Source organism: Malus domestica, chromosome 07, assembly GCF_042453785.1.
Source record: "Malus domestica chromosome 07, GDT2T_hap1".
NCBI classification, from domain to species: Eukaryota; Viridiplantae; Streptophyta; class Magnoliopsida; order Rosales; family Rosaceae; genus Malus; species Malus domestica.
In genome coordinates, this window is record NC_091667.1 from 27,051,573 (window position 1) to 27,067,858 (window position 16,286).

Sequence of the window (16,286 nt, forward strand, 5' to 3'; positions counted from 1 at the left end):
ACATAGTTGCACGTCGGCCCAAAAATTAAAATAAATAAATGAAAACTAAAAATAGGAAACGCTCATGCAACTCATGATCCTTGTGTCTAGTCAAAACCCCAAAGGCCGCAGTCAGGGACGAAGCCAAAAATCTGTATAGATGGAGGCATTGTTAAACAACAAAGTCACAAAATAAAAAGGTAGAGAATTTACTGAACAAATACTTATTTATTAATCCTTAACATTTTTCATACAAAATATTACAATATCCCTCAACGTGTGTTCATGATTTGAAAGCGTTGCATGACAACTTCATTACTAATACCATCAAATATCTCTTTATATAAAAATAACCATGTTATCATTTATCTATTTATCTCCCATCCGATTTCTCAATCGATTATTTGGAAATTTCATGGCCAAAAATGCTCTTTCAACGTTGGCAATTGCAATTAAAAGAGTTAATACTAATGTCACAAGCAAGTAAACAAGTTATACACCTTACTAATGTTTCAAGCATGTACATTTTTTTGTTTACCAATAAACTGAGTGGGGGCATCCGCCCCCTCTGAGCCCAAGGTGGCTCCATCCCTGGCCGCAGTCCATTATATGAATCATACCCCCAAATAATTTTTTTTTTCTTTTTTCCCAAATATTTTGGAAATTAGTTATCGATCTCCACATGTTGTCCAATATTCTAGTGGACATAGTGTTAGATTTACATCCATACGTCTTAGGTTTGAAACTCTCTCCAACCCCAAATTATTATAACAGTTTCGAACCCTAACACTCTCCTTAATAATAATAAATTTAAAAAAAAAAAAAAACTTCTCCATTTCCATGCCAACATTTGTAATAAAAAAATAGAGTAGAATTATATCCACTTGGCCAATGGATTGGAGTTTGGAGACTTATCTGCCCACTCACCTTTCCTTCTTCTTATCCGGTGTTCCTTAATACAGAAGCCCTACGTTTCCAATACGCACTTTATTGACTTCCATTCCCCTTGACCAAGGAAATCAAATAAATCTAGAAGACGCGATCAAGATCGAATATATATATGTGTGTGTGTGTGTAAGAAAGAAAAAGTGTTCAAGACATTGCAATGAACAAAACTGATCTCCCCATGTGATCAATTTTGGTTCAAATCAATAGTTGCGTATACAAACACATTAGTGTACCTTTTGGTTAGTTATTTTTTGGCCAAGCACAATTTAATGTCTTTCGTTGACACAATCGATGACAGCATATAAATTATATACTATTTGAAAAATTATCGTTTAAGAGTGCATTGCCCCTTCAGTGAAAAAAAGGGCTTTGCATATAAATTATCTACTGTTTGACAAAATATAATTTTCTTGTAATAATAATATGTATATATCATATGAAAGACTAACAACCCTAAATAAACTACTTCTCACGTTGTTGGTATGAACTAATAGTTTATTAGATGCCTTTAATATTATATTACCAATTGGCCTAAGTTTCAAATTAAGGATGCAGATCCTTGGTTTAAGCAAAGCAGTTAAAAGTCTTCTTCCAATTGGGTTGGATCTATATGCTATATTAAAATAACAGCTTTACAGTTGTAGCGTGTCTATTAAGTTGAAACAGTTAATTGAAAATTAAAAAAATAATATATATATATATATATATATATATATTTGAACACATAAACTTGCCATACTTATTGAAGGGATCCCCATTTGTAAAAAAAAATGAGGATACCCTCTTGATCATTAGATTAGATTTTAATGAAATTTTGTGGTTGAGATTAAATCACAGATCACAAAATCTCAATCATAGAATTTCATTAAAGTCAAATATAACGGTCAATAGGAATGAGGATCCCTCCCCTTAAAGGCTTCCCTTATTGACATACTATTGTATGCGAGTTTCAACTGTATTAGTGGCTAATTTTATGCGTCTAAATAGCAACAAATATTTGTACTTATGTTAGTAGTCAATTTTGTGTCTCTAGATAGCAACAAGCATTTGTACCTGTATTAGTAGCCAATTTTGTGTGTATAACTAGCAACATGCATTCATTAGTTTGCTAATGTTATTTCGGTTATTTATTTATGAATAATGCTTGTGTCTCCTCACGGGGTACTTACTTGTCTCCCCATTTAAACTAATGAAATTTTACCTTTCGAACATCATAATCGGACCATTCATTCTTTTTATCATTATATGAGATCATATCTGCAAAAAAAAAAAAAAAAAAAAAAAATCATTCAATTTGGAGATCGTTTAATCATCCATACGTGTGAAATCAATCAATAGTCTTGGAAACAAGTAACATCCGCATGGTGAACCATCTATTTGTTTTATACATATGAATGGTGAAAAAAACTCCAAATTGAATAATTTTTTGCATATATAATCTTTAAATGATGATAAAGAAAATGAACAGTTCTGATTATGATGTTCAGACTGTAAATGTTCGTCAATCATAAGTAAAGAGATAAGTAAGTTTCCATAAAAAAAACACAAGTATTATCTTTTATTTATTTGTTTGTTTGAGCTATATCAGTCACGACTAACGTCCATTCTTCTTCTTCTATTTTCCACTTCATAATTTTTATCTCAACCTTATACAAAGTCCAAACATATGTAGGATCCAAGTTGACCGCATGTATCACTCCAAGGCAGGCCTATTTATACACATGTATACATTGGTTTCTACTTTTATACAACCTCAACTCCCTTATACTGTCCACTCTAACTTCTAATTTGTTAAATTCCATCTGATTTTTGCGTATTTTTCTCTCACTGATCATACTATTATCAGTCTTCCAGAAAATCCTCAGATTCTTCCAATATTTGAAGCACTCTACACATCATGGTTCGTTTCTCTCTCTCTCCCCCTCCCCCTCTCCCTCTCCCTCTCTCTCATCGTTCATCTTCTTTGTGTATTGGTTTTCTTATAATTGTTGGATTTCTACAGGCATCTGACATGGATGGTGTCAAATATGAAGAGGTCAGACCTAGTTCTATATTGGGTTTTGATCTAATTTTAGAAAATACTTTTCTGTGTGTTTAGTTCTAATTAATTTTTATATATTTGCAGGAGTACATCTTAAATTCTAGAGGCATGAAGCTTTTCACATGCAGATGGCTCCCGAATAACACCAAACCCAAAGCATTAATCTTTATCTGCCATGGATACGGCATGGAATGCAGCATCACCATGAACAGTTAGTGTCAAAGTTTTTTCCCCATCAATTCATAACTCTAAAATTACCCAAAAGAAAACATATTTATATTATATATGTACTCCTGAAAATTAACAGGTTTTCAAAATTGTCCACTTTGATCAGGCACCGCAATCAGGCTAGCCAAAGCACGCTTTGCCATATATGGAATAGACTATGAAGGTCATGGAAAATCAGCAGGCCTACAAGGTTACGTGAAGAGTTTTGATGATGTGGTGGATGACTGTACCAACCACTTCACAAACATATGTGGTTAGATTTTTCGCACTCTGTCTCTCCAATTCACAATTCTTCGACATTTTTTTTCAATTAAAGCATAGACTGATGCCAATAAAATTAGTAGATAACATGTTGAATGACATCCTGTACAAAGAATTTCGACTCCTTCTCGTGCCCTTTTTTAGTCTTTGGTTTTAATTTGTGGTGACAATTCAGAGAGCAAAGACAACAAGGGAAGGATGAGGTATCTAATGGGGGAGTCAATGGGAGGAGCTGTGGCTCTGCTGGTGCACAGGAAAAAGCCAGACTTTTGGGATGGTGCGGTTTTGGTTGCGCCCATGTGTAAGGTATTTGCTTCTAATTTGTTTCCACGTTCTTTTTGGACTTCTCTCATTGGAGTTTTTTCAGCCCTGGTTTCTGGTGGGTTTTTTTCTTTTTATAATCTTTATTTTATTTCTATGCAAAAATTGAATTTGGACACCAACAAAAAGATTGCACCTTTTCTTAAATTTTTTATTATTTTAAAATTAATTTGTTGACCGAATCTCTGTTGTTTGAAGGCCTTTGAATCAGTCGAGAAAAATAATGTTTAACCTTGATTGTCTGCCCTCCACTTCCAGTGCCCCTTCATGTCCTCTTGTTTTGTGTAGTCACCATTAAATCACGTCAATATTTTATATTAATTTTTAATAGATATAATAAGACAAAAATAAATAGTAATATAAAATGTTGACGTTGCTTAATCGTGATCACACAAACAGAATGGGACGAAGAGGGCACCGGAAGTGGAGGGCAGACAATCCTTGTCCGTTTAACCTTATCAATCTAGATTAGCCTTCTTCTTTATCGGGTGCCATTTAGTATATGACATTTCTGTTCAACAATTTTTTTTTAATTACAAAACACAATTTTAACTGAGCTTACATCCAACTAGTGTTTGATATGTATGGTTTTTTAATCCTCGACGGATTTTCTCATTGTAATGTATTCTCTTATTAAAGTAAAATATTTTAGATGAAAACTATTTTGTTTTTTGTTGCAAGAAAGGCAAAGCGAAAAATTAGTATGAGCCTTTCCGACCTTATTATCCTAAATAATTAAAAACATTAGTAGTGTTGTAAAAGTTGTGAGAATGAATACTCACATATTTTAGTCAAAGATAAAAAGTGAGGAAAACTTAAGAATAGTAGCATTGTTGTTGTTGTATGATGTTTTTCAAAATGCACTCATTTCATTTTTATGATTCTTCACGGATATGGCTCTATATAAGGAGCATTCACAACACACACAAAAGAAATGAGTGAAAACAATAATATCAATATCCATTTCTTCCTGTCTTTACCCGCAATTCTTTTGTGTGATAGTTACAAAAATAAACATTGTGATACATTACACCTGTTTTGCGCATGTCTCTAGCAAATGTATCTCTCACCTTTGCCTATTTATAACATCTAGGAGCAGCTCCACCTCATCCCAAATTTTCGAATCCACAAACCTTTCCAAACTACTTTTGTTTTTTTTTTTCCTTTGAAATCATTTAGAAATTAAACCCTTTCCTTGAAATGGAGAAATATGTGTTATTCAATTTTATCTCCATCCATACAGAAAAAGTGTGGTGCTCTTTCACTTTCGAAATTTCATTATTTTAAAACTAAAAATTAATACAATTTAGTTAATGGACTTTACATTCAACTCCAAATCATGAAAGTTAAACCGACACGTTTTCTGGTTTTTTTTTATAACCATTTTACTTACAGATTGCAGATGAGCTGAGGCCATCCCCATTAGTGATCAGTGCTTTGACAAAGCTCTGCAAGTTCATTCCGACCTGGAAAATAATCCCCACAAATGATATTATTGATGTTGCTTTCAAAATGCCTGAAATAAGAAAACAGGTAGTTATATATAATTTTGTATATAATATATTTTCTAAATATATATCAACCAAATTAAAAATGCAGGCCATTGCTGATAATGCTAACCTAATCACAGGTTAGAGAAAACCCCTACTGCTACAAAGGCCGGCCTCGTCTCCAAACCGGCTACGAACTTTTGAGGGTCAGTTCGGACCTTGAACAGAGGCTCGACGAGGTACTGTACCAAAATGTAATCTCTTTGGCGTTACTGATACATGACCTTACGTCACGTATAATAATTTGTTTTTTTGTTCTTGTCTACTTTGATTAGGTCACGTTGCCGTTCATAGTTCTCCATGGTGAAGACGATAAGGTTACCGACAACTCCGTCAGCAAACAACTCCATGAGGTAGCCGCCTCCCATGACAAGACGTTGAAGATGTACCCGGATATGTGGCATGGACTGCTATATGGAGAAACACCTGAAAACATTGAGGTTGTTTTTTCTGATATAATTAGTTGGTTGGATGAGAGAAGTTGCTTTGGAAATGCAAGGCTGGAGGGAGAATTAAAACGTGAAAACGACGATTTACCCAAGTAAAAAGTAAATCAAGAAGGCAGATGCAAGGCAGGAGATGGGTGGATATTATTAGTTAATTGTCTGTTTCAGTTGTAAAAATTCTTTATACAGAAGAACAAACGTTTATACAATAAAAGTAGCTTCAAGCCTTCAACTCCGTACGCATAGAAGTTTAACTTCAGATAACATAAAGGGTGACCGTTGGGTCTTGAGTTCAAAGCGTTTACTAAATGGGTGGTGGCATTTTAACATTTCACACATCTCTATTAATTTTCCGTCTTCAAACTAAATGAATTAAAATAGATCAATTGACAATAATTAACTGAGTGTGTAGAATGTAAAAATGACTGGAAAATATAGGTATGAGAATCATTTCACTTTTTTTTTCTTGTGTTTACTAACACATCATGTAGAATTTAAAGGAGAAAATTAGAATTAGATGCCTCATTTTAGACTTTTGTAGACTAAACATTTATGCTTTTTGAGTTTTTTATTAAGCTTTTGAAACATTTGATTAAGATACTCAGACTTGAACTACTTCAGATTAATTGAAATTATTTAATTATGTACTATATATTTTAAATAATTTCAACTATATTTAAGTCTAAAAATTTAAACTTTTCAAATCTAAATGTACATCCACGCCAAATAGAAACATACCAACATTAAATGAAAACGTACCAACGTCAAACGAAAACATACCAATCCCTAATTAAAACGTACCCAATTATAAACTATATTAAAATGAATATTCATCTTTTTGGAATGTTTAAAAATATGTTTGATTCATACACAATGCTCTAGATAGTCTTGTTTTTTGGTAGATAAATCGAACAACTTTAGTTGATCAGATATAAATCCTTATTATTGTAGATAATGCAAAATAATAACGATAAATCATATAGTTTTGAATTAACAAAAAGGCTATTGTCCGTTAATTAATGACTCTTTCTATAAAAAATAAAAAAAATAAAAATTAATTAAAGTAATTTAAACTTTTACATTGTTAACGACTCTTTATATAAAAATAATAATAATTAATTAAAGTAATTCCTCATTATTAGGACAAAAAGTAATAAAACTTATGTTTTGAAAACAAACGTACCAAAAATTCAAATGTACCAAGAAGCCAAATGGACCAAAAATTCAAATGTACCAGGTAACTAATGTACCATTATAATCAAACGTACCAATATAACCAAACGTACCTAACAACAAGTTTTGTTACATTCTATTTAATTTACTAAAAGAAATATTTTAATAAAAAATAAAAAAATCTTAAATCATCATAATAAGAGATGCATAAAAATAGGAGGAAAAAAGGGAATGCTAACGTGAATTGACTTCTAAGGAAATAAAATTAAAGTACCAAAATTGTAGGGAAAATGTTTAATCAAATTTGCAAAAGGAGTAGATATTTAGTCCATGACATTTAAAAACCAGGCGTCTATATCAAAACGTCCAATTAAAAAAGTGTAAGTTTTATCTTAAAATTCGTAATTAAATACCTAAACATAAACAATCAGATCAAATATTCAAGACAGTTGACCTGATTCCCCTTGTTCCTTGCCCTTATTTCTAAGTTCTTTGATTCTTTCCTTAAGTATCACTTTCTATTTCTACATATTTTTTTAAGAGTAAATTGTAGCTATGGTTCTTGAACTTTAATCAAATTGGAGCAATGGTCCCTCAACTAAAAATCCATTACCATTGGTCCTTCAACTTATCAAAACGTGCAGCTATGGTCCCTCAACTAAAAATCCATTACATTTGGTCCCTCAACTTTAATTCAACTGGAGAAGTGGTCCCTTAATTTTAACCCAATTGTAGCAATGGTCCTTCCAATATAACTCGTTTTGACAAAATTTTTTACGTAGTTGATGAAAAGGACCATAATTACACACTTTGATGAGTTGAGGGATCCTAATTATATAAATGGTTATTCCAACATAACATATTTTGACAAAATTTTGAAGAAATTGATGAAAAGGACTATAGCTACACATTTTGATAAGTTGAGGGACCAATGGTAATGGATTTTTAGTTGAGAGACCATTGCTCCAATTTGATTAAAGTTCAAGGACCATTGCTACAATTTACTCTTTTTTTAAACCTCAGTACCATAAAATTTTATTGATACGAAATACGAAATTGAAATAGTTACTGAAATTATCTCAACACTAATGACTCTTGAATTCTGATTGCATTTAGGTAAACATGTCGTAAAATTCGTAGATAATAAATTAACTCATTGAGTTGTTAATAAGTAACCATTACGACTCATTTAGTAGTGGTGACGATATCATAACACATTATTATGGTGAAATCAAACTAAATAGATTTTAATGGTTCCATCAATAACTCAATAGATTAAATTGCCACATGAAATACTTGATTCGAAATCTCAGCGAAGCAAATAGACTCGATGAATTCAAATACGATAAACATATGGAGCCATGAAAACCACCATACATAATTCAGTGCAAGATTTCAGAGAGGGTTACAGAGAAAATACATCAATCTTGCTAACATTGTTCAACAGAGGATGAACCACAAAAGGGGAAAACATCAATCTATTATTACTAATTACAACAACAGGTAATGCAGTCTAAAAGGTGCGAAGATGCATGCTGCTTCTTCCCATACAAATCGATTTTGTCTCAACCATCTGCGTCTCCATTTTATCACAGAAACATTCGCTCACTCCAGCAACATCAGGAAAAGAAAATCCTCAGGCATGCTTGTCCCGTTAGCGTAACTACAGTCATCATCGATCCCAGCAAAATGACACTGCGATAAACTACAGATGAGCAAAATTCTAAGTTGTATCGTGTATTCATCCACTTCAACCTTTTGACCAACACAGTGATGTTATGAGATGAAAGCATGCTAAAACCAAAAGGTGTGGTAAAACCAGGAATAAACTTTTGAGCTTGTTCTTAAATGATCTTGTTTCGAATCTCCTCGAGTTTCTTCAGTATCTCTCCAGGAGTTCTATCCAACTCATCCGCAATTTTTCTCTGCAGATCCATGGGCAATGTTGGGAACTGCTCACACAGATCTCCATCAATCACATCCTGAAAAATTAGTAACAGAAATTTTAAGCTTTCTAACCTGGTCATATTAAAACACAAAGAACAATAAAATAGAAAGAAGAAATAAACCTATATTTTACAGCTGAATTACCTTGACTGGGAAATACGCTGATCTATAAGCCATGTGATCTCTACCACACAAAGGTGGATGCTCCTGCCTCATATACATCTCCAAGTGAGAAAAGAAGTCAACGTCATCACGGGAGGTGAATGCAAGTAATGAACCCAAGCTACCCATCACTGTTCCATAGATGATGCACTCCCCACCACCTGGAATTAGAGATGCCTTCTGCAAGCAGCTGACGACATCACCAACATGATACTGCACTATCTCCTCTACTTTGTTGGGAGCACCATTCAACCTTCCCTGCTCCCATTTTATCCTCCCACCCGTTGGATCTTCTTCTATCTCATCTGAAACATCCTGTGGTAACCGCACAAAATAGACATTCCCAAACTTGTCCGCACCTGCCATGGTGTCAAAATCTATATGGAAGGATGCTGTAAGCCATCTTGGTACACAATCATCAGCAAAGATGTACAACTGATTCTCATCCCGCCTATACTTGCAGTAGTGGAATGACTGTCAAAGAAATTAACACCATAGGAAATATAGTTAGTCCCTTATAGTGAACAAAGAACGGCAAGCAAGAAGAACAAGAACATGTACTTCAAACAGAAATCCACAACACAAAAAAGCACCTCACATCCATCCAGTATGCAGAAAGCTGATATTGGGATATAACTACAGAATAAATACTACGCAATGGATGCATTACATATTACAGTAACTACAAGGGGTGTGATATCCACACACCCCTTTTTACTTCTCTCACACCTTTTTGGTTTTCGACCGTAGGATCGGATGAATTGAAGAAGATCAACGGACATAAATTAACAAGGGGTGTGTGAGAAGTAAAAAGGGGTGTGTGGATAGCACACCCCTAACTACAAACCCAATATACATCAGGACACCATATATGACATGTCATTGCAATTTGTACGAGGAGATATTCTAGTCTAAATTTCAACTATTTGACCCTTCCAGAAGAATGCCTTAACCAAAAAATAAAAAAACCAAGCCTGTATCTACTTATTTGGCCTATATAATCCAAGGTAAAAAAACATGGTATTTTAAATGAACAATATGAAAAAAACATTATGACACACAATAGGATATCAGTGTACCAAAGAAAAACATACATGTATAAAGAAAATGTAAGCGTGGGAAGATACCACACAACAGGAACCAGGAGGCCCAATCAAATAACAAATAGATGAACGAAGACATACCTCTTGAATGTCACCTACATAAATCCGATCGCGATAGGTCTGGATTGATACAATTGTGTTGGGAAACAGCTTATTCTCACACTTCCTGAGCAACCTTTTCTTCCCCAAATCATAGAGTCGGAGCACTGGTCCAATCCCAGCTAGTAACCTTCCTTGAAACTGGCACAAGGCAAGAGGAACACCATCCACTTGTGTCTTGTGCAAAAGTTCAAGGGACTTGCCATCATCTATAAATCTATATATGTGAATATAGCCTGCTGTTACACTCTTTTTTGGCCAAAACTGCAGTCCCTTCGCTGTGCCAACAGCTAAAAGTGTACCATACTCCTTGTCATGGAAATTCACTGTACAAATACTAAATGCAGCTTCGCTATCCTGAAGCTCCAGCAGACATGTTGTAGTTGCTGTCTTGGGGTCAAGAACTCTAATGCAAGACACCCATTTGTCAGACTCTGCCTTAGGATACCCATAGTGCTCATCAGATAAGGGATCCTCCTCATCGCCACCATTTTCCATCTGCTCTACATTACCGTTTCCATTTTCACCTAAACCCGCAGCCTCAAAACACTCCTTTTTTGCAGCTTCACGCTCTTCTGCTGTGAATGCTCCTTGATCACTTTCAATAATTACCAAAAGCTTTCGTTTGAGTTGAACGATAAACTTTCTAGGGGTATACCTCAGTGGAATCACAGTTTCATTAAATGTTTCTCCCAATCTTTCAATAGTAAATACCCTCAAAGCATTTCCAGCAACAGAAACTACACCTTCCGAACATTGATCGGATGAAAATGAGGCAGCATATTCAAGGGTCTCATACGATAGTGGTGTTAAGAGAAAATGTCCTTGATGGATATAACCAAGCCAGGGCCGACTTGACAAGCAAAGCATAGCATGCTTGCCTCTCACACTAATTGAAAATAGCTTTGGTGCTCTTAGTCCCAAGAATCGAGAACGGGAATCAGAGAGCTGACCTGTGACCATATCCACCACAGTTCTGAATAAAATCCCGGAGCGTAAGCCAGCATTAAGGAAAAGGTTAGCAGGATGATCAGCACCATCCTCCCCACCAATTGAGGCCTGAACCTCAAGAAAGAGGAGAGATTCTGGAACTCCAGAAAGACTTTGCACACTAAGAATTTGCATACAGTCATCAGGATCCAATGACAAAATACGAATGACGCTGTCATATGAACCAACTGCAAGGAAACGAGATCTCTGTCTCCCTTCAGGTACCGGGGAAATGTCTAGACAAGCTACATCTCCAGACATTTCATGCTTCTCCACCTCCATTAACTGACCAGTCATATCAACCTCAAAATATATAAGTTCTCCTCCGCTCAGTGCAATAACTACTTGAAGTCTATTAGAGCCAACCTTTACAATCGTCCTCTTTCCAGGAGTTCTCCATTCATTAATACGTCCATCTTCCCTAATATGCCTAATTCCATTTGGGTGCACTTGCATCAGAGAATCATCACCTATCAAAGAAACTGCAAGTGATGGGGTAGTGTCTAGAAACCCACTGTCACTAACTTCTTCAACCGTCTCACCAATTGAAAGCACAAGAGTAGCATTTGCAAATGACACCACGATGTATGCATCAAATTCATCGGACACATTCTTCTTCACAGTCCAGACCGCACTCGGTACACCAGGAAGCTCTGACACAGCCATCTCACTGATAGCTAAACCAGGTCTTAGTATCCTGAGGGATGAACGAGGACCCCGCCCACAAAGTGTAAATATTTGAGGTGTTTCTTCCTCAAATAGATTATTGACCTTCATATCCATTATCGGCATCAAGCTCTCAACTTGATCAATCCTAACAAGGTTCTTAAGTTTTCTGGGCTGGAAAAACAAAGGCTGGAAACCTTCTTCTGTTTCCATCAATGTAGCTGATGAAGACTCCACATCAGGCTCTTCTCCTATTGCCTGGAACTGGTACAAAGAGTGATTCCCAAACTCTGACGCAGCAAACAAAAACCCAGATTTTAACACACACATTGAAGTTGTAACTGGAATTGTATCAAAATACTTGATTTTTAATTCTGAGACCTTATCGTTATCATGATCCAGAGTAACCTTAAATATATCTCCATACTCTGTCTGTAAAAGAAAAAAGAACATTGACTTCTGCTTGTGCATAGCTGCTGAAACTATAAGAACCCCACGCTCTGCAGGCAAATCCGCACGCCTAGGAATCACAGCCCTGAGATCTGGTTTATCCTGGTTCTTATAAATCACAAAATTTTCCGCACAGACCAATACACCGCTTGGACCATCCCCACCTCCAGGAACCGTGACCAGCATATTTGCACCATTATCAACCTGATCCGACCACTTCCTCGATACGTGATTGAGCCCAAGATCAAGCTCATAGAAAGTCAAATGCTTCTGCGCCTCGTTCGCCGCCTGCCCAGTAGAGTCCTGATCAGCTTCCGCATAATCCAACTCAATGGCAGCAAACATGGGATTATCAAACCCGCAGTCAACCCCACAAATCGAATACACAATAGTATGTGACTTGTGCGCCTCCAAGGGCGACGAAATTGTCAACCTAGCAGAAGTATCCCTATTCAAAACGTAAACAAGCTTCTGCTTCTCACATGCCCCAACCATAACAGCCCTACCCTTAGGATCAATAGCCAAATACTGACCCGGAACTATCCTCCGACAACCCGATTTCCCGAAAGTCTCCTGGTGAATCTTATCAAACACATTCTTCTCCTTATTATACTCAAGAATCACAATCCGACCCGAATCGGACCCGACAACAATATAGTCCTTCTGAGACCCAGTGAGCCTAAACTGAGCTAACGACCTAATTGCGCCGAAAATTTCAACAGAGAGGAGAGTCTGGATCTTACCATTTTCGTCTGGGCGGAGAAGGTCGAGAACTTTGCCGCGGGCGACTACGATCTCCTGGGCCTTGCCGCCGGAGAAGTTTCCGTTGATGGCGCAGACTATGCCGGTGGCGCGCTGGAGAGTGAGGCTGTAGAGGTACATGGCATGGAAATTTGGAGCTGCCGGAAAAAGCTAGGGTTTTGGGAGGACGGTGAAGTGGGAAGTGTTGGGACCTCGCGAGGTTTAGGCCCGTTTAGGGTTTTGAATACTCCAGTAAGAGAGAGGCTGAAACTTCGTCAGAAATCGGGGATGTGTTTATAATTAAATAAGCCTAATTGCACCTTTAGTCCCCTTATTTATTCATATTTTCACTTTCATCAAAGTTATTGTTTTGTTTCAGTTTTGTCCTTGTAGTTTCATTTGGTTAGCAACTTTAGCCCAATCTATTAATGTAATTACTCTTCTTTTTTTTTTTGGCTTTTTAACAAAAATGATCATTTAGATTTGCATAACTTCTCACTTTGGTTCTTGAGTTTGTCCACAATCAACAATTTTGGTCATTCCTTGAAAAATCTCCATAAAATAAGGGCAAAAATATTCTCAATTTTTGTCAAATCATTTTAGCCTATTGTTTATTAAATTGAGGTTACTTTTTTCATTTTGATCCTTATTTAACATAATTTTTTACCTAAGTACTAAAATGATTGATTGTAGACAAACTTAGGGATCAATTATATTGATTTCAAATCTCAAGGACCAGAGGAATTATGCAAATCTTAAAAATCATTTTGACTGAAAAACCCTCTTTTTTTAGAAGTAAAATTAAGGACAATTGTGCACTCTTTCGTCGTAGGTAGCATGTAATAACTGACATTTTGCTACAATATACTCGAAACAAACATATTTTACTTACAAATTACCAAATTTTGTACTCTCGTCGATGATAGCATGTAATAGTTTGTTTCGATCAAGTGTCATTTCCTACAAGATACTCGCAATAAACAGATTTTACTTACAAATTACCATATTGATGCTATGTAGGTCACTAATTTTCTCGGAGTATGATTCTCTCTCATTCAAATCTCATTCTTTTCAATAGGGCTCTTTCACTTTCCTCATTTTCTCTTTCTATGAAGAAGTCAACGCTAAATGTTGACGTGATTTAATCGTGACCGTATTGGATGAGGAGAATTTGGAGAGGAGAAAATCCTATTCCAATTTTCTCACTACACCTATAGGTGATTATGAACTCGTGTACAAATAACAATTGCACTTAAAAGTTTAGTGAGCACAAATGATGGATTGCTCTGGCCATTAGAGCTTTTCTCTTTAATCGATTGTATTTCGGTTCAATTCCTCCCTTTAGTATAGATTAGTTTAGAATATAGCTTAAAAGAAGGTTAAAGTAAGAGCTTGTCTTAATTGTCTGAATATATTAAGATCCACAACTAACCATTACCAATTCAACCACCCCATGTAACCAAATCCACTGATCACCTCTTCGTCTTATACATGACAAATAAACTACAAACAAAGTAGCTACACACATAATATGTAGAAAGAAAATGGCCAAGCACCTTTCCTTCCTAGCCATGTCCTTATTAGTCCTGCTACTCACCACCGCCACGATCCACCCGTCCACCGCCGCTCGAAGCCTCGGCAGTTCAACCCCAACACACCCTCACAACCACCACAAAATCACTTTCCTAATGAGAAATGTTCTCAATGTAACCCACCCCTCATCATCCCTGTCCAAACCTTCAACCACTAAAGTGACTAGCCAGCTTCCCTTCTCAAAACCAATAGGCCTGCTTCCTCCCAACGGAGGAGTCCCCCTCCCTGAAACAATCCCCGCCACACAAACCCTAGATTTATCCGGTGTCGGACTATTTTTTCCTGCTAGGGCTACACTCCAAGAACTGGAACTTGGGATTGTAACCCTGATTGACGAGGACATCTTTGAAAGCTCAGGGTATTATGGTCCACAAATCATTGGAAAAGCACAAGGGATTTTTGTTGCAAGTTCTGAAGATGGGAGCAGTCACATGATGGCTATGACTGCACATTTCGCCGATGGCAGATTTAAGGACGGGTTAAGATTTTTTGGGGTGCACCGGACGGACGTGGATAAGCGGGACGGGTCTCATGTTGCTGTCATTGGTGGGATTGGGAAGTATGAGGGTGCAAATGGCTATGCAACTGTTAATGCAGTAAATAATGCAGGGGCTAATGCTATTTGGGAAGAAGAAAACAAGCTTCTTAGGCTCAATATTTACCTCAGCTAGTAGCTTGAAACCTTGTTATGTCGAAACGTCAAAATTATGTGTTTTCGGGCCACTATCTCGTTGCCGCATATGCCCCAAAAATTTTAGGACCGACCCTGCTTATTATGTATAAGATCCTGCTTGAGAGGCAGTTAATTTTCATTGTTCTTTTTTCAAAAGAACTATATAATTGTAGATTTCTGATTTATTATGATTTGATATTCCAAATTACAAAGAGGATGATAATATACAACTATTTTTCCAATGAATAATTTATAAACTTCATTGTGGTGGATGAAAAAGGTGGAGCAGATTGAAACACAAATCTGGAATAATGGCTAGAAACCAACACTACTGAACTTATTTTTAAGTTTAATTATGTCGAAACGTCACACGAAAACATGCTACCGATGGATTTCTGCAGTTTTGTGTTCAAGTATGATCAACCTGAGGACTAAAGGAAAACTAATGAAAATGATTTGAAAACTTTGAGTTTTAACGAAAATGACAAAAAAAATGATAAAATGAATGGTATTATGATTGATTTTTAGTGTAAAAATGTGGTTTTTCGTTAAAATGAACAGTACTATGAGCTTTTTGTTAACGTTCCCAATTTTCGAGTTTTCAAATAGCTTTGTAGAAATCGAAAGAACAGGGAACTGGCTTACTATAACTCCACTTAACTTGATGAAAACGTGCAAGTCTATGTTTTTTTTCATTTGGAGTATATATTCTTTTATTTATTACTCATCAATCATAAAAGATATATATCTCCGGTTGTAGGGTAGATTCTCTTCATGACACATATACATTGTAACATGAAATTATACACACGTACATTGTGACATGAAATTATACGTTAAGTGGTTACGGTAGTTATTTAGTAATTGGGTGTGATGTGGTTATACTTACTCAAAATTGCCTCAGGTTAAATCTCC

At 36.0% G+C, this 16,286-nt stretch overlaps 3 protein-coding genes across 3 annotated transcripts; 2 read left to right on the forward strand and 1 right to left on the reverse strand.

Moving 5' to 3' along the window:
- The first annotated feature begins 2,615 nt into the window (after positions 1 to 2,615).
- Positions 2,616 to 6,009, forward strand: LOC103426378 (caffeoylshikimate esterase-like). The gene is made up of 8 exons (XM_008364474.4): positions 2,616 to 2,827; positions 2,930 to 2,962; positions 3,053 to 3,179; positions 3,303 to 3,449; positions 3,633 to 3,763; positions 5,174 to 5,311; positions 5,409 to 5,507; positions 5,604 to 6,009. Exons 1-8 carry the CDS (start codon positions 2,825 to 2,827, stop codon positions 5,871 to 5,873), a joined length of 948 nt encoding a protein of 315 aa, XP_008362696.3. The 5' UTR covers positions 2,616 to 2,824; the 3' UTR covers positions 5,874 to 6,009.
- A 2,265-nt stretch (positions 6,010 to 8,274) lies between these two features.
- On the reverse strand, positions 8,275 to 13,379 carry LOC103426377 (spliceosome-associated protein 130 A-like). Its single transcript, XM_029105870.2, has 3 exons — positions 10,241 to 13,379; positions 9,039 to 9,530; positions 8,275 to 8,929 (listed from the first exon to the last, which is right to left on the reverse strand). The coding sequence occupies exons 1-3, from the start codon at positions 13,244 to 13,246 to the stop codon at positions 8,792 to 8,794; spliced, it is 3,636 nt and encodes a 1,211-aa protein (XP_028961703.2). The 5' UTR covers positions 13,247 to 13,379; the 3' UTR covers positions 8,275 to 8,791.
- A 1,414-nt stretch (positions 13,380 to 14,793) lies between these two features.
- On the forward strand, positions 14,794 to 15,369 carry LOC114825885 (dirigent protein 18-like). The gene has a single exon (XM_029104929.1). It carries the CDS (start codon positions 14,794 to 14,796, stop codon positions 15,367 to 15,369), a length of 576 nt encoding a protein of 191 aa, XP_028960762.1.
- Positions 15,370 to 16,286: the final 917 nt, after the last annotated feature.

Coding starts and splice junctions, on each gene's coding strand:
- LOC103426378 (XM_008364474.4), top strand. Junction 3,450..3,632: donor CCACTTCACAAACATATGTG/GTTAGATTTTTC, acceptor GTGACAATTCAG/AGAGCAAAGACAACAAGGGA. Junction 5,508..5,603: donor TTGAACAGAGGCTCGACGAG/GTACTGTACCAA, acceptor TACTTTGATTAG/GTCACGTTGCCGTTCATAGT.
- LOC103426377 (XM_029105870.2), bottom strand. CDS start 13,246: ATGTACCTCTACAGCCTCACTCTCCAGCGCGCCACCGGCATAGTCTGC. Junction 9,531..10,240: donor ATGTAGGTGACATTCAAGAG/GTATGTCTTCGT, acceptor TTTCTTTGACAG/TCATTCCACTACTGCAAGTA. Junction 8,930..9,038: donor CAGCGTATTTCCCAGTCAAG/GTAATTCAGCTG, acceptor CTAATTTTTCAG/GATGTGATTGATGGAGATCT.
- LOC114825885 (XM_029104929.1), top strand. CDS start 14,794: ATGAGAAATGTTCTCAATGTAACCCACCCCTCATCATCCCTGTCCAAA.